The 21,861-nt window shown below is 34.2% G+C and overlaps 3 protein-coding genes across 3 annotated transcripts; 2 read left to right on the forward strand and 1 right to left on the reverse strand.

Annotated features, from left to right (window-relative positions):
* The first annotated feature begins 1,272 nt into the window (after positions 1-1,272).
* On the forward strand, positions 1,273-6,726 carry LOC145580782 (sm-like protein LSM7). Its single transcript, XM_081637887.1, has 6 exons — positions 1,273-1,427; positions 2,760-2,831; positions 3,095-3,176; positions 4,427-4,498; positions 5,990-6,042; positions 6,450-6,726. The coding sequence occupies exons 2-6, from the start codon at positions 2,829-2,831 to the stop codon at positions 6,537-6,539; spliced, it is 300 nt and encodes a 99-aa protein (XP_081494013.1). The 5' UTR covers positions 1,273-1,427; positions 2,760-2,828; the 3' UTR covers positions 6,540-6,726.
* A 952-nt stretch (positions 6,727-7,678) lies between these two features.
* Positions 7,679-13,982, forward strand: LOC145593996 (uncharacterized). Its single transcript, XM_081650347.1, has 7 exons — positions 7,679-8,471; positions 9,292-9,366; positions 9,444-9,960; positions 11,470-11,855; positions 12,789-13,015; positions 13,102-13,249; positions 13,466-13,982. The coding sequence occupies exons 1-7, from the start codon at positions 7,953-7,955 to the stop codon at positions 13,592-13,594; spliced, it is 2,001 nt and encodes a 666-aa protein (XP_081506473.1). The 5' UTR covers positions 7,679-7,952; the 3' UTR covers positions 13,595-13,982.
* Positions 13,983-14,067: 85 nt separating this feature from the next.
* Positions 14,068-15,648, reverse strand: LOC145594006 (putative acetyltransferase At3g50280). The gene has a single exon (XM_081650357.1). The coding sequence runs from the start codon at positions 15,454-15,456 to the stop codon at positions 14,089-14,091; it is 1,368 nt and encodes a 455-aa protein (XP_081506483.1). The 5' UTR covers positions 15,457-15,648; the 3' UTR covers positions 14,068-14,088.
* Between the last annotated feature and the right edge of the window lie 6,213 nt (positions 15,649-21,861).

Genomic DNA, 21,861 nt, shown 5'->3' on the forward strand with positions numbered 1-21,861 from the left:
ACAAACTTATGGCTCTAGCCAGTAAAAACGATGAGTTCTATGCTGGAAATTGTCTGAGTTCGATCGAAATTGACGACGGTAATTGGTTGTCGAAGCTTAGTTATTATTAATTTCTATACTGTTATTATAGTGTTGAATACTGTTATTTAGAGGAGAGGAACTACATTTTTAAAACATGGGTAAATAATACGTGAAATTACATTTTTGCCCCCATAATGGGCCCAACGAGCCCATACCTGATAGTGGTCTATCACTACTCTTCACATGATCTAGTCATTTGACTCAATACCCAAATTAGACTCCAAAAATTGAACCGGATCAAAATAGGGTTGACTCACTTTTGATCCAATACTTGAAATCAATATGTTAATTATTAACTCGACGTTAGTAATTTAAAAAAATAGGAAGTAATAAAAAGCGGATGAGAAAAAAGAAGAATAATTACACTGAGAGCTTGAAATATCAATGATTGCTTTTAGAAGAAAGAAAAAAAGATAGATATGAAAATGTGGAAAAAAAATGGTTAATGTTAATCCCCTTATATAAAATCTAACCCAATTTAGGTGTGAAATCTCTTTCTAAAGCGAGATAATTAACAATCAACACAATTACTCACGTCAGGTTAACGTTAGAGGGTACTATTAAATAAACACCTTAAGGTTTTTTTTTTTTTTTTTTTTTTTTTTTTTTTTTTTTTTGAGTTGTTGGACAAATTGTCCATGAGTACATAAGGTGTAATACTACTAGGACAACATTTAAACCAAAATTGCTCAACACCATTAGGAATAAGACGAGCTAAATGGTGTGCCACAAAGTTCCCCTCCCGCTTGACATGAGACCAAGTAATAAAATCGAAGAAAGAGCAAGTGTCGAGGACATCATCGAGCAAGGTATCCAGATCAGACAAGTATGTAGAAGCCTGGTGATTATGGTGCTGTTATCAGGTTCTTGAAGCCATGCCGTCGAGCCAATCTAACTGCATATAGCGCAGCCTTGCACTAGGCTATTTCAGGAGACCAGAAGGCTTTTGATCGAATAAACACCTTAAATTGGAAGATACATCTTGTAATTTAAAAAAAACATGGACACACTTTAGAAAATCAACGACCATGGAGACAAAACTTCGAAAAACATTTTTTTTTTTTTTTTTTGGAAATAATCAATTATGTATCACATTTTTTTTTTTTTGGGTTAAAAAAAGGTAATAGGAAAACTTGATTGAGAGTGAATTCTGAGCGTCGATCTCATTTTGATCTGACCGTGTCACTAATCTACGCCTCCTATGTTTCCAGTTTTTGTTTTCTTCCCTCTTCAGCTTTTCACTTCTGCGCTGCTTCTCACCTTCTCTCTCCTCCATTGAAGTGTACTCTGGATTTCCATTGAATTGGCTTCCGAGCTTTCTCTCCTCCATTGTAGCAACTTCTCAGGTAAGATGATAATTTCTTGCCTTAATTATCGAATACCGATTTCATAATCTAGGGTTTAGCTTTACACTATCGTTAATTTGATTTGTCAGTAATTTCGTATACTCAATTTAGGGTTCTTCAACATGGACTATTAAATTGTTGATTATAATTACCGAAGCTATGAAACATTATAACGAGCGATTTTGTTGCTAGAGTTTTTCTACGTTCAATATACGTTGATATTCTAAAGCTTGAAGAATTGTACGCGATTATTCGAGCTTAAGTTGATAATGAAGTCAGATTAGGTTGATAATGTGTTGCAGGATATTATTTATAATCTTTATATTGCTAGGAAGGAACTATGAACATAGGCTCGGGGCGCCTGGCCCTCCTGCCCTGCTATATTTCTGTTGAAATTGATAGTAATCGGCAAAACCATTTATTTGTTTTTAGTTTATGTTACAAATGATGCTTTGTCGAATACCTAATCCTACGACGAACAGTCCACAAAAGAATAAAGAGTCATTTTGTAGGATTTGGAGACTAGTGAATGAAATTCATAGCATAGTATTGCTTTCATGTAGTTGATATGTGTAAAGGCATCGGTCGAACTGGTGTGTTTATATAACTGTTACTTTGGAGCTGTGGGCTTGTGACCTATTGGGTGATCCGGGGTTTGTTGTTCAGTATTTATTGTTCAAAGAAATGGGTTTTTCACCTGAGATCAAAGACTAGAAAGAAAGAAAACCAATGATGGTATTGAATGGCACTATAAAAGGAAGAATATAGCATCAAATTGTTATAGCTGGTTTATAGCACATTAGTGATGGGTGGTGAATTAAGTAGCTGGGATTGGAATTAGTCCACAAAAAATTATTGAGATTAGGGGCTAGGGTTAACTTCACACCCAGAGGAGAGGGCTGTGCACTCACTGCTGCCATCATCCAAACACACTGAGCTGTTATAGTCACTTGGTAGAATAGTGCAGAAAGTACTTGAAGGGAGGGTAACTGTGAATTTAAAGTGAGAGACCGAGGGTCCATGCTATGGGATTATATACATTATACCCAAATAATTTTGCATTTTAAAACATGCTAATTTATTAATTTATTGTCAATTCTGATGGAGCAGATTCTCTTTATACACCCTGAAAACTTACAATTTTCCTGCAACTCGCTTTTGTTTATCTGAAACATAAAAAAGTGTGAGGTCACTTGATCAGTGATAGTTTGTTATGAAAAATTCCCATTTCTCCTTTTTTTGGTTTTTCTTTCAAGTTTTGTCGGTTTGAAATGTCTGAATTGGGTGAAAGATAAAGAGTGCATTCACTAACTCAAATTCTTACATGTTCAGGTCTGACCTACAATAATCACACAGCTGCCTTCTCACAGCAAGGACACTGTATAACCAACCATAACCATCATGGTAATGTTCTCATTACTAGGTCCTGATGTCATTTTAATTTTATCATTTACAATTTAAGCTCATTTGTTTCCTATTGCTGGATGATCTTGGGCTCAAAGGGAGTAAAGTTTATTACTAAATGAATTTCATCAGACATTGTATCTCTCATTTGATGGAACATTTTAACAAGTGGCTAGCCTGCTCTATTTGCTTGGGTCTGTTGTTTACTTGCTTTCAGTGCCTAATTGCTTATTTCTCTTTATAACGAAAAATGCATCTTTCAGTCTAGTAGAAAGGAAACAGTTTTAGATCTTGCCAAGTTTGTCGACAAGGGGGTCCAAGTCAAGCTTACTGGTGGAAGACAAGGTATTATTCCTGCCTCTTCTCTCTAATGCAACTATACAAGTTACTTTTTCTTATTAAGTGGTGAAATTTGATAGATGATAAATATATGTAACCTTTTGTGACGACATAAATACTCCCTTTGCCCCTATTTTTTTGCCCCTTATGACTTTTGACGGTCTTCGAGACGCATTTTAAAACATATATAGCTTTATTTCTATATGTGTAAAAATTATAAAAACTTGATATTAATAAAATATAAGTAAGACGAATCTAACAAGACACTACATGACTATATTATCTCTTGTTGATTAATGGCGATTTATGGTTAAAGTTTTTACAGTTTGACCCATTTAATTCCGATGGGGCAAAAAAATGGGGACAAAGTTTCATTAAAATATTTGGCATAAACTGAAGTAGAATGGTCGCAAACTGGTCACTGGCCAGTAACTCGAGTCTTACTGCAAAGATGCCAACATGATAAAGATGAAAACTGGTTGTTGTGCATTCTACGTGCATATATTATTTATTTTGATAAGATCTAGGGTTGGCAATTTCTCTGTTGGCTCTTTATACATCTTTACATCTGTGTGCTAGACAAATTGTATGGCTCTCTGTTTACTTTATTTATTGTGCTTCTACTGCTGATGTCATTTTACATGGCATAATTCTGTGTAAATCTAACGAGTGGCATTAAATAATCCCAAATTTTGTTACATTGGCTTGATTATGTTAAGGTCTAGGTATAATGATCTGTTATGTTTTAGGAAGATTATATGCATACATGCATGGCAGCTGAGATACATTGACTGGTTTAAGGAGATATTATCTGCTATATAGCCATAATTTTGTCAGAAATTTGCATTGCTTTGTAACCTGAAATAAGTTGGCCAATAATTTTGATCATAGATGTTGGTTGATTATGGAGCCTGACTAGAGAGGGATATCTCATCGAGCACAAGCCATTGTTTGTTGCTTTGTAAAGATTGATCAATGTCTAGCTGTCTAGCTAATGTTCTTTAACTTTTCTTATAACTGCCTCTATCCTATTTGCATTGTTAAATACATATATTTTTGTGTCCTAATTGTATTGTAAAATTTGAGATTTATTGTCAAATTTAGTTATCATTAAATTGTATAGTTGCTTGATTTCCACTATTCCCTAGTATTGACTATACCAAAGGAACAGAAGGAGAATTTGTAAATTGTTTACTGGGTCATTCACTTAGATAAAATGGCAATGACCTGTTTAATTATTTGCTTTTTTCTTACAGTGACTGGGACACTTAAGGGATATGACCAGTTGCTGAACCTTGTGCTGGATGAAGCTGTTGAATATCTGAGAGGTATGAACTTCATTGCTGTGTTTGTAAAATATACTTGCAAATCCCTGTCTCTTGTGGACTTGCCGTAGAAATTATGTCACTTTTTTTTTTGTTGGTTTTTTTGGTGAGTTGATCTAGAATTCAAGGAGCGAAAAAACCATTTGTTCAATTCATCAAAAAGCTAGAGCATAAATGAAAGAGCTGTATTATTGATAATTGCTAACTGCTATCTTTGGCTTATGATGCCCTAACTCGCCATATTTTCCGTACTGTATGCATTTTCTTGTACTTAACAATCCAGTAATTGCACTATTGAATACTTAGATTTTTAGTCCCATCCCAACCTTATAATCTTGGCTTTGCCATTGATATGATACCTAGAAAAAGATTATAGAGAACTCTTAGTGTGTCTGAAGTGGCTTACAAGGATTCTTGAGGTTCTTATTGGCTATATGAACAATAGTTCATCATATCCTATGGGGTTAATAGTGTCCATTTCGAAGACTCGTCTCAATTTGGGAGTCAATAAAGAATCTTAAGAGTGGAGTGTCTTTGGGTATTAGAATGCTGACTGAAACTATACCAATACTCGAGACAAATCAGTCATAGTCCCCCCAAAACGCTATTAATCATTCACATGCTTCTTATAGGAATACCTCAAAAATAGTTGTAGGCAAGTTTTTGGAGCTCCAAAGCAGTATAACAGGCCATTTTCTATATATGTAAATTAAAGTCATGAGACTTTTAGGGATTAGTGTTAAATTGTGGCAAAATTTATAAGGATTTGTATTGGCAAGCATTTACATAACATCTGTCTGAGTCTATCTCCTTAAATCCCCCAACTCGATTATTGCCCAAAGAAGCTGCTTGACCATGATCCCTATCTCTTTGTTTATAACAATTTGTGAGTAATTGAGTTAGTTTGGTGACCCATCAGCCCAAAAATGTTTAGCTTAGGATTAGTTGATCTTGTGTCATTAACCTCGTTAATCATCACAACATTAACTCCAACCTATTTATTTTCGAATCGGAAATCATCAGTAAATACAATGATAACAAATACTTCGTATAAAATATTACTCTATAATGTTTTTAAGTTTAAAAGAATGATTTATGTCACTGTAAATGTAGCAGCAACTCTGACATCAACATCCTTCTTTCATATTCTGCAGTCTCCTCTCCCTCCCCTCCCCTGAGAATATGGTAATAGGGATTATGCTATAAGATCTGGTTTCTATCACTCCCTTTTGCTCCATCTGCCACATAAGTTTTTACTGCATTCTTTTGTCATCATTGGTTTCTGAGCTACATGATAGTGTCTTGGTTGCATTTGACACGCTGTCAATCTGGGGCATGTACATCCTTGTGATTTTTGCTGCTTGTGAACATCAGTAAATGTGAAAGGATGCTGTATTAATATCTGGTGACATGTTGGATGGCTTATTTATAATGATTTGGTCCCTGAACTATATCAGGATGTTCATGTATAACTTTGGTGCAATGTGACTGCAGATGCCGATGACCCATTGAAGACTACTGACCAGACTAGACGCCTTGGCTTGATTGTATGTTTCTTTTTCCAAATCTCTAAACTTGGTATTACATGCTGGGATTTTCTTCTTTAGGTGTAGATACAAAACTGGCAGTTATTGTGGCTTAGGATTCCACACGATAGTACAAGAGGAACCATAGGCCTCAGATGGCAAATGACTTTGGAGGACTTTAAAAGGAATATTTAGTGATTGTCCATCTCAATTGGTGTAAAACTTAAGAAATGGTATCCTTAGAGGCTTAGAAGACAAAATTACTTTTATGCAAAGTATTTACTGTATTTAGAATATTGTCTATTATCCATCTACATTCACTACATATATAGGCCCAGCCTTGACAATTATTAGCTTTGATCTTTCAAAGATACAACTTCACAATGTTGTTGAATTATGTGTTGATTTGAAGTGCATTTTTGTTGCAGGTTTGTAGAGGAACAGCCGTAATGCTGGTTTCTCCTACTGATGGCACTGATGAGATTGCAAACCCTTTTGTTCAGCCGGACGGTGCATAAGTCATGTTAGGCAATATGGAATCTATTGACATGGTTAGGTGTTATGTAGTCTTGGACATATTTCTAAATGTAATGCTTGTTAGCTTAAAACATGCATCCTAAAAAATTAAAAATATTTGTACGAAAAGTCACAAGTTACAATCCATCTTTTTCTTGGCAAATGAAGTATAGAATTGCTAGTATGCTACTCTGATGCTCTGAATTGTTTGACAATGAATACAGGTCATGATTATTATCACCTATTTCATGGTAGATTATGACTGGTGATCCGGTTAATCGGACTTGGGTTTATAATAATTTGCTCCCTTATTTGTCTGTAGACTGGCGCTACCTAATAATAATTTAATGGCCATCTAAGGGCTAGAATTCATCTGAAACATTCTCTTACATCATTTACTCGTATCTACTACATTTGGTAGATAGGCTTGTTGATGAATTTAATTACTTTGTATTGTATTATGCATGATTTGAAGGTAATAAGTAACTTATTACAAATATAATCAGGGCACAAGCGCACAACCAGGTTCAATATCACAATATGTAAAGTTGTATACATATCATAGTAAAGCGATTACTCTTTTAAAACAAGCTGATCTGAGGAGCTTGGGTTGCTTGGGCTCAACTCAACTAGTAACATTTACAAATTTTATAATTAAAGTTTAACTTAAAGTGAAATTACAGTAACTTCGCTAACTTGTACTCAGTAATAAAATACTAGGACGGAGAGATTATCATCTCACTTGATCTGAGCAGCCATGACTATGAGCTGGTGATCGAATATTAGCCTTAAAGTGCGCAAAAAGGCCAAAACGGGCTTATTGGAGACAAGAATTTGGACCTTTGACTTTTTAATTCGAGTCAAGTCAGGTTGGCTCACATTGTTCTTGGGCCTTTGACCGTTTTCAACCCACCAACGATAACAACCGACTTTTCCAAACAACATTTACCAAGTAATATCCAATCATGAAATACGTAAATTTATATACGAGTAATTAATAAGGTAAATTTAACCCAAAAATTACAAAACCTACCTACTTTCTGTTATTGCGCATTAATTAATCTTTTACACAAATTTCTGGATGTTTATCTTTAAGTAGGCGGAATTTAATCTCAGGTCATTTGTTTCTCGAACATAGACACAAGACTTTAGTCGACCAGGCTAGCCTCATTCACTCATTGCCAAATTGGCTTTAGGGGTTTTCTGCTGTGATAGAATGCAGCCCAAAATATAATTTTTTTAAAATTACAGCTTATTATAAATCAGAATCAGATTCTCTGCAATTCATTGTTTTAATACATTAATACTCTGTTAATTGTATACTCCTCCACGAAAAACCCTGATTAATTTTTTTTATTGTAAAATTTTCTGTTGTATTTGTTGCGAAAATTTCTGGTATTATAAGCTCAAAAATAATGGGGAGAAGCCGGCAAAAGAAGCAGAATAACTCCCAACGCCACCGAGAAGAAGATGATTGCACTGTAATTCCTTTAAGCGAAAACCCCAGAAAACAAGCTGATCATCATCATCAAGATGATCTTGAACAATCCCAAACCCCTTCAACATCAAATTACAGGCCTTCTAATGGAATTAAATTCAGATGGGTGTCCAAAAATCGGGTTTCCGGTGTCGAAAAATCGGGTTGTGGGCCTGAAGTTGAGGTGGGTGGGTCCAATTCTGGGCAGAAATCTGAAGTGGGTGAGTCCAATTCTGGGGCGGTTGAAGGTGGGCAAGGATTAGATGAGGGAGAAAGTGAGGTAGGAGAGAGATATTGTGAAGTTGAGGAGGTGAAGAATGAAGGGTGTGAGTTGAGTAAGGAGGGTAATGGTGTTGAAGATGTTGTTAGAAGATTGGAAGAATTACAATTTGAGGTTGAAGAAGTGGAGTTATCTGAAGAACAGATTAAAATTAATGATCAAGCTCAAGAGGATGAGGTATATTTGACTTATTTATTGTTCAATTTTTGGTGTTTATGTGTTTTTTATCAAGAAAATCTTGTATATGTTGTTCTTCTATGTAAAATTTTGATTACAAGCTTAATTTTGGTTGTTTATTGATTGAATCCGTGTTTGGTACATTATTTACGAATTATGATCCTTGTTTGGAAATGGAAGTCAGGCTTTTAAGTAGTTTGTTGTGTGTAGTATAATTGGAGTAGTGTTAGAAGCATTTGACCTAAATGTCGTATCCAGTTTTATAATGGACACTCTCGAGTCTCAAAGTTGGTTTTTGTAATGATTACTGATATGGGCATATGCCTATGTGATGCTTGTAAAAGAATGACAAGCTTGACGGTTGATGAGCTTCACATAACATTATAAGGCAATGCGAGATTTGAGGTCAGGAAAAGCAATAAGAAAAGAAGCAATATGTCGATTTGGCTGGGAAGTCACCTTGATTTCTTGCCCTCTACCTAGGCTCTAGGTGCCCTTTTGCCTCGCTGCAACCCAAGCCTTCTAAAATGATGGACTTAGGTCTTTGAAAAAGAAGCCTTCTTGGTAGAATTGTCTTTGCCTGATCTACTTTTAAGATATTCTCTACTTAGAAGAGTGAGCTGGTCCATCATTCCTACCTTGAGTCGTTCTAAAGAAGTTTATCATGCAAGGGTGGACTTTGGATAGTAAAAATAAACAATACACACTTGCTCTCAATTGTATTTGATAACATGATACCTTGTTCTTGTAGAGAGGGGCCACTTCTCATTTGTTCTTTTCTTATAATTACTTCTTACATATAATCTGCTAAATTTGTCAGTTGCTTGCAATGGAGTCCATATATGGAGACAATGTCTATGTCCTAGAAAAGCGACAAGGTTTGCGATCTTTCCAGGTTAGGACTCTCCAGAAGCCTTAAGATCATGGACTTGCGGATTGATAGAAAGCTGATAATATTTTGTTCTTTCGCAGATTCACATACACATTGAACTTCCCGGCGAGTATCCTGTATCAGCAAAACTAAAGGCAGATACTCGCACTAATTCCAAATCGCACGACTCTGATGAATTCTTATACACTTTCAAAGTTCAGTATCTGTCACCTATTGTATTGACATGTTTGTTGCCTGTATCGTACCCAAGTCATTGTCCACCTTCTTTTACAATCTCAGTTCAGTGGTTGCATGAATCAAGAATTTCCAACCTTTGCTCCATGCTAGATTTATTGTGGAATGAGCAAGTAGGGCAAGAGATCCTGTACCAGTGGGTGGAATGGCTACATAGTGCATCACTTTCATATCTTGGCTTTGATGGGGAACTTATGCTTGGACCATACGATGTGAAAAGTGTTTCAGACAGGCGGGCTTTTTCTGGAAGTGTTTCTCCTGACATAGATATACCCTCAATGAGGAGTTACAATGAAGAGAGACGACATGAAAACTTCCTCAGTGGCTGTCATGAATGTTGCATTTGTTTCAGCGAATATGCAGGTACCGTAACTCTTTGGTACTCTGATGTTATGAATTTATGATTTACATTTGTTATGTTAGTCTAGTAGATAATGCTTTTAATTTTTAAATAAGTTTTTTTTTTTTTTTTTTTTGGACATCTGTGCATGTCTTTTGGCTGTTATCAGGAACTTGAAATACTCTAAGCATAATTTGCCTCCTATTAAACATCAGCTTTTGACAAACTCTTCAAATCCTTGTTAGGATTAAAACCTATCATAATTACTTATGCTTGGATCTTTTAGCATTGTTGGCTAGTAAATGGAGAGTTATTCTGCATTTGTTTTCCTATAATAAAAGTTTTTGTAGAAAAGATCTATTGACCTGGAAACTTGGGCAAGTTGATGCATCTGCTCTTTTTTATTTTATTAGAAGTTATATACTAGCTTGTTGTGAAGAGGTATTCTGAGCTTTTCGACATTGTGGCTAGGGTTAATTAAAGATACTTGAAAAGTAATCCATACTTAATCACTGATTTTTGTATTGCCAAGCCTTTATGTTTTGTACTCTGCTGTGACGGCCTTAACTCTTTTTCTTGGCCCTTCATTAGAAAATTACTTTATTTCATCTCGATTTCATGTGGGAAGATTGCCTTCCCAATTGCTTTTGCCTGTTTTTCCTATTTATTGTAGATCTTAATCATCTTATCACTCATCCTATTACATGATGTTCTACTCTACTTTAGCACTTATTCTCCTCTCCTGTTTTTTTTGGGGAAAGTCAAAATGTTGCACCCTTGTGACTTTATCATATTAAAGTTTAAGGAAAACTAAGAAGCTCTTCTGTAGAACCACACCACCTGAATTAAATTCATTTTAGCAGGTCATTATGTGATATTACTAGCTATAATACCTGGCTATTTGGCAGTTAGATACTTTGTTTTCAGTTTTAAAGTTTTTTTCGGGTCGATAATTTTTTTTGCGTGAAATCTTCAGCCTGAACACAGTAATAAAGTAGCTAGTGGATCATCATTCATGGGATTGATTTAGGTGTACACAGTGTTGGCACCTATCTGATAGCCAGTCAAGACTAGTAGAGCATACAAATTTCTGACACTTCAGTTAATTGCAAGAAAGTTTATGCTGGCCCTTTTTTAAAAAATGGAAAATGAAAGGAGGTATACTGGAAATTTCAGTATTGAAGAAATGAGGAGAAGAGAATTTTGGGAAATGTGGATAGTGGATTGTAACTTGATGCACTCCAAAATTAACAAAATAAAGGATATTAATATGAATCTGAATTTTCTTCATGGTTTCTCTTTCACTGATCTTCTCTTATAATAGTAATTCTAAGTCAAAGTGACTGACTAGCTTCTTCTCCAAGCTTATTTCTAATATCTAGTAATGCATTGCCTACACTATTCCTTCCCCTGAGGCAAGATCCTCACATGGGACATCATTTATCTATCATCTAAAAATCTAATCATGCATGGCCTACAATACCCCTTCCTCTCCTTGTCCACTGCTCAGCATATCTTGTTCTTTATTACAGGGACAGAGTTTTTGAGATTGCCATGTCATCACTTCTTTTGTGTAAAATGCATGACGACTTATGCTGATGTGCATGTGAAGGAAGGCACAGTAAATAAGCTGCAATGTCCCAACACCAAATGTGGTGGTATGATCCCTCCTGGTTTATTGAAACGACTGCTGGGTGATGAAGAGTTTGAACGTTGGGAATCATTGATGCTACAAAAATCCCTTGATGCAATGCCTGATGTAACTTATTGCCCCAGATGTGAAACAGCATGTCTAGAAGATGACGACCAGCATGCTCAATGCTCAAAGTGCTTCTTTAGCTTCTGTTCTCTTTGCAGGGAACGACGTCATGTGGGGATAGCATGCATGACCCCAGAGATGAAGCTTAAATTCTTGGAGGTAAGACTTTTGAGCTCCCATTCTATATAACAATGTTTATCGTGTCTATAGTCAACCCCCTCCATGTATACCCTTATCTTCAGATTCACATAAGCAATCCTTTATGCAGGTTGTTTGTGTAGAACTTGTAAATAGGGTCCATGAAACTTCACATCAATTTCAGTGTTTACCCAGTTTGGTCGTTAGAAACACAAATTTCCTTTTAGAGCTATATAAACCAGTTAGTCTAAAACCTTTTAGCAACCTTTGATGATCTCCTTGCTCACTGCTCAGTGCTCACAGTGCTCAGCATACTTCCAAAATACAATAAAAACATCTTGAGAAACCTCTTATAGCGGGGTCATCACATGGTGGATTGAGGGGATATCTTTTTCACAAAAGAGCTGAATTATGTCAAATTAGGCTATGTTTAGTTCACCTTATCTAAGAACTTGAAAACATAAATTATATCAGATTAGACTATAAGTTTTGAACATACTTTAATGTTTTACGTGCGATTCATTTTAATTAAATATCTTTAATTTCGTGATGAAAAAAATTATGAAAATTACATATTTGGAAAATATACATGAATACAAATCTAATAAGACACCAATTGATATTTTTTTCCCTTATGGATTAGCGTACTTATAAGGAATTACTATTTTAATACAATTTTCTCATTGTACTAAATTCGATAATGGATATTGATTAATGTCTTAAAAGAAGTGTGCAATCTTAAAAAAAAAAAAAAAAAAAAAAAAAAAGGGGGGGGGGGGGGGGGGGGAGCATTTAGCTTTCCTTGTTCATACCATGGTGGGTGTTGTTTGAGAAAATCACTTGACTACATTGCTATATTACATTCAAAGAAAAGGAACCTTTTGAAATTGTGTGTTTCAGCTTTAATTTGAAAAGTAAATGAAAGTTTTCACATTATTAAGTTTATGCATGCAGGACCGCCAAAATTCATCCCTTCTTAAAGATGCACAAAGACGCAAGGAGCTTGATATGATTAATGAACTTCGTAGTGTGAAGGAAATACTCCGTGATGCCAAGCAATGCCCATCCTGTAAGATAGCTATTTCTAGAACTGACGGGTGCAACAAGATGGTGTGTAGTCAATGTGGGCAGTACTTTTGTTACTGTTGCAGCCAAGCAATTAGTGGATATGAACATTTCAGGTTTATACTTAGATGATTTGCTGTTAATGTTCCTGATATTTCGTATGGAAATTTTCAATCAATTGACAATTCTCTGCTATTTGAAGGGAGGGAGCTTGTCAACTTTTTCCTCAAGAAGCAATTGTGCAGTGGGAAGAGCATATGAATGAGCGTCAAGTCATTGGGCAGATTCAAGCTCATCTTTTTGCTGCAAATGCACGGCCTTGTCCTGGATGTAAGCAGTTGAATGTCAAGGTGAGTCTTACATGAGTTACATCTAATTATGGTTAGTTCCTTATGGTACAAATGTACAATGTAATACTACTATGATACACAACAGCAACTCTAATGATTTTTTGGCTAAATATCGTAACTGTTTATAGTGGATGTTGGGCAAAATGAGTCCAGCATTATATATGGAGTATGTCTATTGCAATCAGAAATAGAAGTTTCATTTTCTTGTTTTGACAGGTTGGAAACAATAATCACATCTTCTGCTGGGCATGCCAAAACCATTACTGCTACCTTTGCAGAAAGATGGTGCGACGTAGCTCTGAGCATTATGGACCAAAAGGATGTAAGCAACATTCAGAAGGGTAGATGGATCAAGGAGAGGGAAATCTAGTAATTGTCTACCTTGAGGTCAGCTAAAACTTTCTTCTCCCGTTTGGTAGGGAAAGCAGTGCTGTCTTGGTGAATTCAATTTCATACATTGAGTTCTAAGTGGAATTCTTTAGTGATATTTCGATGAGTTTCGCTCAAGTTATGTAGTATTTTATATATTTATTTGTGTGATTTACCACGCTAGATGAGTCAGCTACAATCATCTTATTGAGGCAACCATAAATTTCTTGCTACATATGATTTTTTAGGTTTTTTTTTCCCCTTTTTGGAACAGTATTTATTTACATTTAAGCCCTACAGAAATACAGAATACATCAATTGTTTTACAGTTATATCTTCATCAATAAAAAGACAAGATTGGCAATTACTGGCTTGAAAGGCTTAGATTCGTCTTAAATGGATATTGTGCTGGTTCCATAGATTTTATCTTCTATGTTGTTTGCATATCATGTCCCTTGGGGATGCTTTCTTTAGTATCCATAGTACTGTATTGTTGCAGCGGACATAAATTCTTCATCTGATTCAAGAGCGCTCATTGATTTAGGTGGTAGACATATCTCTAGATCCACACTTCCTCCCCCTTCATATCCTGGGTAGGCAGTCACTTTGCCGACATATTTGTTTGCATACCCACTTCGAATTGCTACTGCTTTCCCAAGACCAAATTCGTTTCCATACATGTCAAACCTTGGAGAGCTTCCCATCATCACACTGTAAGGTTCAAACATCTTGCCTGGCTGGTAAACAAAAGGAGACTGGAGCCATCCGATGATGAATTTGTGCACTGTTTTATCACTATGGTTTACCACTGACTGGTGCAACAATGACGCTGCCCACCCTAAGTTGTGTCCAAGTAGTTCACCAACAGTAGTGGTAGTTATCAGTGCAGTAACGCAGTTTCCTACATATTCTGGAGGCAGAGGAGGATCTAACCTCTGTCTGTTATTGGCCGCAAATCTGCAATTTGTGATCTGATCTTCAGGTAGGCAGTTTGCTCGAACAATTGACCTCCAGACAAGTGATGAGAGGCTCTGGAAGGAGGATATGTTGTTGGTATTGCTTTCTTTGTTGGCCTTGGCTTTTAGTTTTGCTATTGACTCTGGGGAGAAATGGAAGATTCTCTCTCTGAGCTTCCCTACTTCATACCTGCTTACAAATTCTTTAGGATGAGTAAAAGGGAGGGGGATAACCGGGCCATACCCATCAGGAAACCAACGTTTATGATTGGGAAGACGTGAAACAAGAAGCTGCTTGCCATTAGCTCTATATATTTCGGACCATATCTTCCAGAAATGCCAGTATGAGGTTCCATCTACAACCACATGGTTCATGGAACAACCAATAAAAACCCCGTCCTTGAGCTCAGTGACCTGGATTGATAATAGTGGCCTTTTATGACCGTCATGGTTAATAGCCCGATCATGGTCAAAAAGTGACTGAACAACCGGAGGAACGTCAACAGGTGACAGAATGCCAGATATGGTCATATCTAATGTGGCATAGATAAACCTAGCTCCAGGTCCCTTTTTGCAATCTACAAAAACTAGGCATTCATGCCGATTTTTGCTGATACGTGTGGCAAGCTGCCCTGCGAGTGGATAAAAATGGACGAGGGTGAGTGAAAGTGACTCTTTCAGACTCTGAAGGAGTTTGTCAGCTGAAAATTCTTGATCATTTATGTGTGAAGGTTTGATGAAAAGAAGACCCTTTTGAATATAGTGGAAATTGAGCATGGCCAGATCCATGGGAGCCAAGTAGTAAGGTTGCTTGGCTTCTTGCACCTCATACTTTGGTTTGATGAAGCATTCTGAGACATGTTTAACAGTTGCTGAATTCATATTTATGTTTTTGTGATGGTTGAGATTATAGGAAGGTAGGTGATTTTGATTCTTGAATGCAGTTTATTGTAGCATTAGGCCTAAATATATACTCATAGAATATACTAGTGAAAATTTTGAAAAATTTGAAACTCTAATTTTTGTATTTGTTTTGTAGCATGGCCCCTGAATCTGACTATTCTGATGTTACAAGCAAAGGGCAACGTGTTTAAAGCTTAATAATGATTATATAATGGTTACAAATTAAATTTTCTTTTCAAAGAATACCACGGTACTCTCTTTGTTAGAAGTTAAGTCATGTTGATAATATAATATGAGTTGCTAATGTGATAACTGAATCCGAACAGAAGTTTTACTAATGTGGGGCACCAAGAAAATTGAGAGAAGAAACTACTAGATGACAATTACTTGGATTAGATAATGATGCAGTGATGATCAATTTTGGAGGAGAATTTGAAAGGAAAATTACTTACTGGTGTGGGTCAATTAGGTAGAGAAATATAGATAAAGATATAATTGTCATATTTGTCAAATGCAATGTACTCTATAATTTTATATAGAATAAAATTAGGTAGAGTACTCTATAATTTTATATTGCATGGAGATTTCTAAAGAACCAAAATTTACGAAAGGCTTTTCTTTAAAGATCAGAACTCTCTTGTTATGGTTGGATAAACCAGTAACCTGCTTTGACTTTTTCCATGAGAAAATAAGGTCAAAGGGAGATTTTTACTTACTCCGTAGAAGACTATTATTTTTTTTATTTTTTTTTTAGAAAGACTATTACGGATTTACGGGGTAATATATTTGGATATTAAAGTGTATAGACTACAGAATACTTAGTTGTACTCCTTTAGTACCAACAGAAGTCTATTAGTACCAACCAAATTCTCAATTTTGGTTGGCACTAAATTTAGTATTATTGGTAAGATGCTTACCAACTAACCAATAAATATGTAGTAAAGTTTTCTAAGACACTCGTTATTTGAATCTTGTGGCTTGGACAAAGGATAATTTTATCGTTTTATTACTAAAGTAATTGATATTTATTCTTATAAAAAAAAATTGATGTTTATATGTCTTATAGAAAGTTATATAACTTGTAATTATCATGATTTTGAACATATTTATTAGTGTTTAGGCTTTTAGGTATCTATGAGTTTGGTTGAATTAATTTATGGGATTGAATCAATTTTGAATTAGATATTTGACTATTTGGGTCAAATAATAGATATGGTTTCAACATTTTTAGTTCGCTCTTACATTTGAAAAATAATGAACAATTAATTTTCAATTATAGAACTTCATATGGAGTATTAGGCAAAGAGTACAATTTTATGTATGATGTCATCAATTATTAATAATTTTTTTTTTAATTTTTAATCTATACTTTTGACTTTAATGCATAGATGTCTAATTTACCTAATTTGTTTGATGTTTGATTGTGTGCATCCACGGTAATTTTATAACCTAGTAAACAAACAAATGACAATTATAGTTAGGGATGTCAATGGGGCGAGGCGGGGCGGATGTTGCCCTTCCCATCCCCATCCCACCTAACATTTTCATCCCCATCCCCGTGATGGGTCCAGAATTCATCCCCATCCCGCCCCTACGGGTACCACTCCAAAACCATCCCCGCCCCACCCCCTACTTAGATATCCACCCCTACCTAATCCCCACCAAAGACGCGCCTAATCCCCACCCAAGACCCACCTAATATCCACCTTTCAAATACACAATCCAACATAATTAATACGAATTACACTATAAAAAAAAATCTTAATATTACACCCGTTTTTGTTTATAATATACTTCCTCCGTTCTTTTTTACTTGACCCGCTTTGACTTTTACACTATTCATCACCCTTCCTTTGACCGTCTTTTGTAAATAATATGCAATGAAAAACATATTAATGTAAGATCTTTTTGAATTCGTCTCAATAAGTACTATCATAATATGTAAATTTTAAAATTTTTACTTATAGAGAATTAAAGTTATTGATCGTTAAAGTTTTGCATTGTCAAGCGTGATAAAAAAAAACAGGTCAAGTAAGAGGAAGTAAGTATAGTACAAAGTATTATAATTAATATTTTATTTCACATGATTATTTTATAAAATCTATTATATAATTGCAGAGTAAGTTAATGAGGTTTCTCCAAAACCTCAATCCTCAATTCTCATGCACTCCCTTTTTTTTTTTTTTTTTTTTTTGCACTACACTCAAATAACTTCCACCCTTTTTATAAAAAATTAAAATAAAAATAAATCTCCAAATAACTTCCACTTTTACTATTTTTTTTTCCTATTAACATATACTATCCATTTTACTCAATATTACGAAAAAATCTTTTTTTCTTTTTTTTGGTAGTACTCAAATAAGGGCCTGTTCATATTTACTGAACTGAGCTGAACTGATTGGAACTGAACTGAATTGAACTGAACTGAACTGAACTAAGCTGAAATGACTATTTTATGAGAGAGGGAAATTAAGAGCTGAACTGAACTGATTGGAACTGAACTGAACTGAACTGAACTAAACTGAACTGATTGGAGCTGAACTGAACTGAACTGATTGGAACTGAACTGAACTAAACTGAACTGATTGGAGCTGAACTGAACTGAATTGATTGGAACTGAACTGAACTGAACTGAACTAAACTGAACTGATTGGAGCTGAACTGAACTGAAAATAAGTAAATATGAATAGGCCCTAACTTCCACCCTTTTATTAAAAAAAAATAAAATAAAAATAAATCTTCAAATAACTTCCACTTTTACTATTTTTTTTCCTATTAACACATACTATCCATTTTACTCAATATTACAAAAAAGACACAAAAAAAAAAAAACAAAAAATTACCTATTTTAATATATCATCCAACAATTCGCTTTTTAGAAACCCCAAAATTACAAGGAATCTATATTGTCATTGCACATTCTTTTCCAAACTTTTTCACATAATACATCAAAATCAATCTTTAAATTATGTGTACTTCATTTAAAAAAAAAAAAAAAAAAAACTACAACCACCATAGATCCACTATTTTCCTTTTTAAAAAAAAAACAAATGTATTTCTATTATATTTTTATAAATCACTCAATAACAACCTTTTTATTCATTCAATAACTATAAAAATCAAAATAACACGTTTCATTATGACTGGCCACACCGTGTGGCCGGCTGACACACAAAACACTAACCAGGTAACCCCCGTCGCATTAATATCTGACCGAGTAATCATTGCCCGAATGAGTAACCATTGACTGGGTAACTTTTGAATGAGTAACCCTGGCTGATCGAATATCCCCTAACTGATTAACCCCCAAGTGACCAAGTAACCACTAACATACCAAATAACCCCTAATCGAGTAACCCTTGACCAAATAATTTAAGTAACTACTAAACATATAACTCGACAACACGGTGTATCCCGCCACATGTGAAATTTTGTGATACAAAAAAAAATGTATAAATCATGTTTAGGGGTGTTCATAAATCGGTCCGGACCGAAAAAATGGACCGGACCACCCCGGACCGGACCAGACCGAATTAATCGGTCCGGTCTTCGGGTCTTGAAATTCATTTTTCCGGTCTTCGGTCCGGTCCGGTTCAAAACCCTATAAAAACCGGTTTTGGACCGGACCGATTTTTTTATAAAAAATATGTGTAAAACCTTAAATAACGTTTAAAATTATCCTTAATAAGCTTAGAATACTTTAACTTTATAAGTTTTTTTGCACTAAACATACAAAAAAAGACGCAAAAATGACGTTACAATATCGTTTTTCCAATATTTTTTTTGTGTTTTCCTTGACTTTATTAAAAATTAATATTCTTTTTTAAAAAAATTCTTAAATCGGTCCAAAACGGTCCGGTTCGGGTTTTGGACCGATTCTTTCGGTCCGGTCCGGGTTCGGTCCTAACTTAATCGGTCCGGTCTTCGGTTCTTAAAATTCTAATTTTCGGTTTTCGGTCTTATCCGGGTTGGTCCGGTCCGGTCTTGGACCAATGAACAGCCCTAATCATGTTTTCTACCAATCCCAATATATAATTTTTTTGTTTTGTTTTGTTTTTTTTTTTTTTTTTTTTAATATTTTACAAGGAATTCCAATAATTACCAATAACACTAACACCCTTATAACATTTACGAGGTAACCTTTATAACACTGAATGGATAATCCCTATAAAACTGATAAAAATAACTCCCATAATAGCTGACCACCAACCACATATAAGAGTTAGTTACCATATAAAATTTAACTTCCCATATTTAAAATATACTTTTATTTTGTTATTAGATTTTTTGAAATAATATGTTGTCAAATATATATCCCGTGCATTGCACGGGTACACTCTAGTAGTACGGAGTATAAAAGTATATAATTTTATTTTTAAAGATATATAAATGTGGGTATGAGGTGGGGACAACTGAGAATTCACCCCCTCTCCATAACCAATAGGTCTTGGCTGCAACAAGGCCCAACAGCCCAAACACGAACGCGGACCAAGCCACTAAAAACGGCCCACCCAACAAAATCCATCAATCTTTCAGAAAAAAACCGTCACTTTTAAACCACCATCATCAACATTAATTTCAACTTCTCTCCTCCCAAAAAATCATTTACTTCCCAACATCAATTTACTTTCTCTCTCCTTTCTCTAGTTTTCTCTCTCTAAAAAATTGCAAACTCCATGGAAAGTAAGCTTCAACCCAAATCTCTCTCTCTTCTCTGCAATTTTTTCTCTCTTTTCTCTGTAATTATTCTCTTTCTCTTCTCTTCAATTTTTTCTCTCTCTAAAAAAATTCAAAAATCACCATAGATATTCAACAAGAACTCCATATATAAGCAAAGAATCTTACTTTTTTTTTTTTTTAACTGTCACTCTCAAACTTAAATTTCTAATATTTATTACTTCTCTATTTAATTTTCTCTCTCTAACAATCAATCACACAATTCACTCTCTCCAAAAAAACAACCATGGATATTTGAAATGAGATAAAAAAAAAATGAATCCTTCCAACAAAGGCAATTTTATGTTAATTTCACTTAATTTTGTTTGAATTTTTATGAATATCACTTAAATTCGTTTGAGTATTGTTAATTACTCTTTTGTTCGAAATTTTATTAGAAATATTAAAAAAAATTAATGAAATCAAACGGATACAGTATGTTCATAAAATATTTTGAAATGTTCATAATATAAATATTTGTTGTTCATATGATAAATATTGTTAATGTTCATAAAATGTTCTCATTTTGTCTGTTTATGAATATGTTCAAATTTTAATGCTTATGTTCACTTTCTGAAAATGCATATGTTCAATTTCTTAAATGATTATATTCATATATTTGAATGCTTAAGTAAACTTTCTGAAATGAATATGTTCACTTTTTGAAATTCATATGTTCATATTTTTGTACGTATATGTTCACCTTTTGAAATTCTTATGTTCATACACATTCAAAAAATGAACTAATGCATATGTTCATATTTTGAATGCGTATATTCATTTTCAAAAATGCATATATTCATATTTTTAATGCATGTATGTTCATATTTCGTAAAACTTATAATGCGTACCTTTCATAATCATTTTCTTCAAATTTCTTATGTTCATAATTAAAGGTCGTAAATTCAATTCATATGAATTATATGTTTACAAACCTAATGTTTGTGAAATCAAACTGATACAGTATGTTCATAAAATGTTTTGAAATGTTCATAATATAAATATTTGTTGTTCATATGATAAATATTCTTAATGTTCATATAATGTTCTCATTTTGTTTATTTATGCTTATGTTCAAATTTTAATGCTTATGTTCACTTTCGGAAAAAGCATATGTTCATATTTTTGTATGCATATATTCAATTTTTTAAACGCTTATATTCATATATTTGAATGCTTAAGTAAACTTTCTGAAATGTATATGTTAACTTTCTGAATTCATATGTTCATAATTTTTGATGTATATGTTCACCTTTTGAAATTCTTATATTCATACACATTCAAAAAACGAACCAATGCATATGTTCATATTTTAAATGCGTATGTTCATTTTCTAAAATGCATATATTCATATTTTTAATGCATGTTCATATTTTGTAAAAACTTATGATGTGTACCTTTCATAATCATTTTCTCCAATTTTCTTATGTTCATAATTAAAGGTCGTAAATTCAATTCATATGAATTATATGTTCAAAAACCTAATCAAATCGATCATAATACATTACAAAATCACCACCTAATATAATCGAAATTCATACATAGATCAAATTGGTAGAAATTTAACAAAATACAATTACAATTGAATATAACCTTTCAAAAAAAAAACTTAAATGAACACGTCCAAAAATAAAAATGTAAATAACAAAGTTGCTGCTCATTTCCAAC

The sequence above is a fragment of the Chenopodium album genome, chromosome 2 (assembly GCF_948465745.1).
Source record: "Chenopodium album chromosome 2, dcCheAlbu1.1, whole genome shotgun sequence".
In the NCBI taxonomy this organism is placed as follows: domain Eukaryota; kingdom Viridiplantae; phylum Streptophyta; class Magnoliopsida; order Caryophyllales; family Amaranthaceae; genus Chenopodium; species Chenopodium album.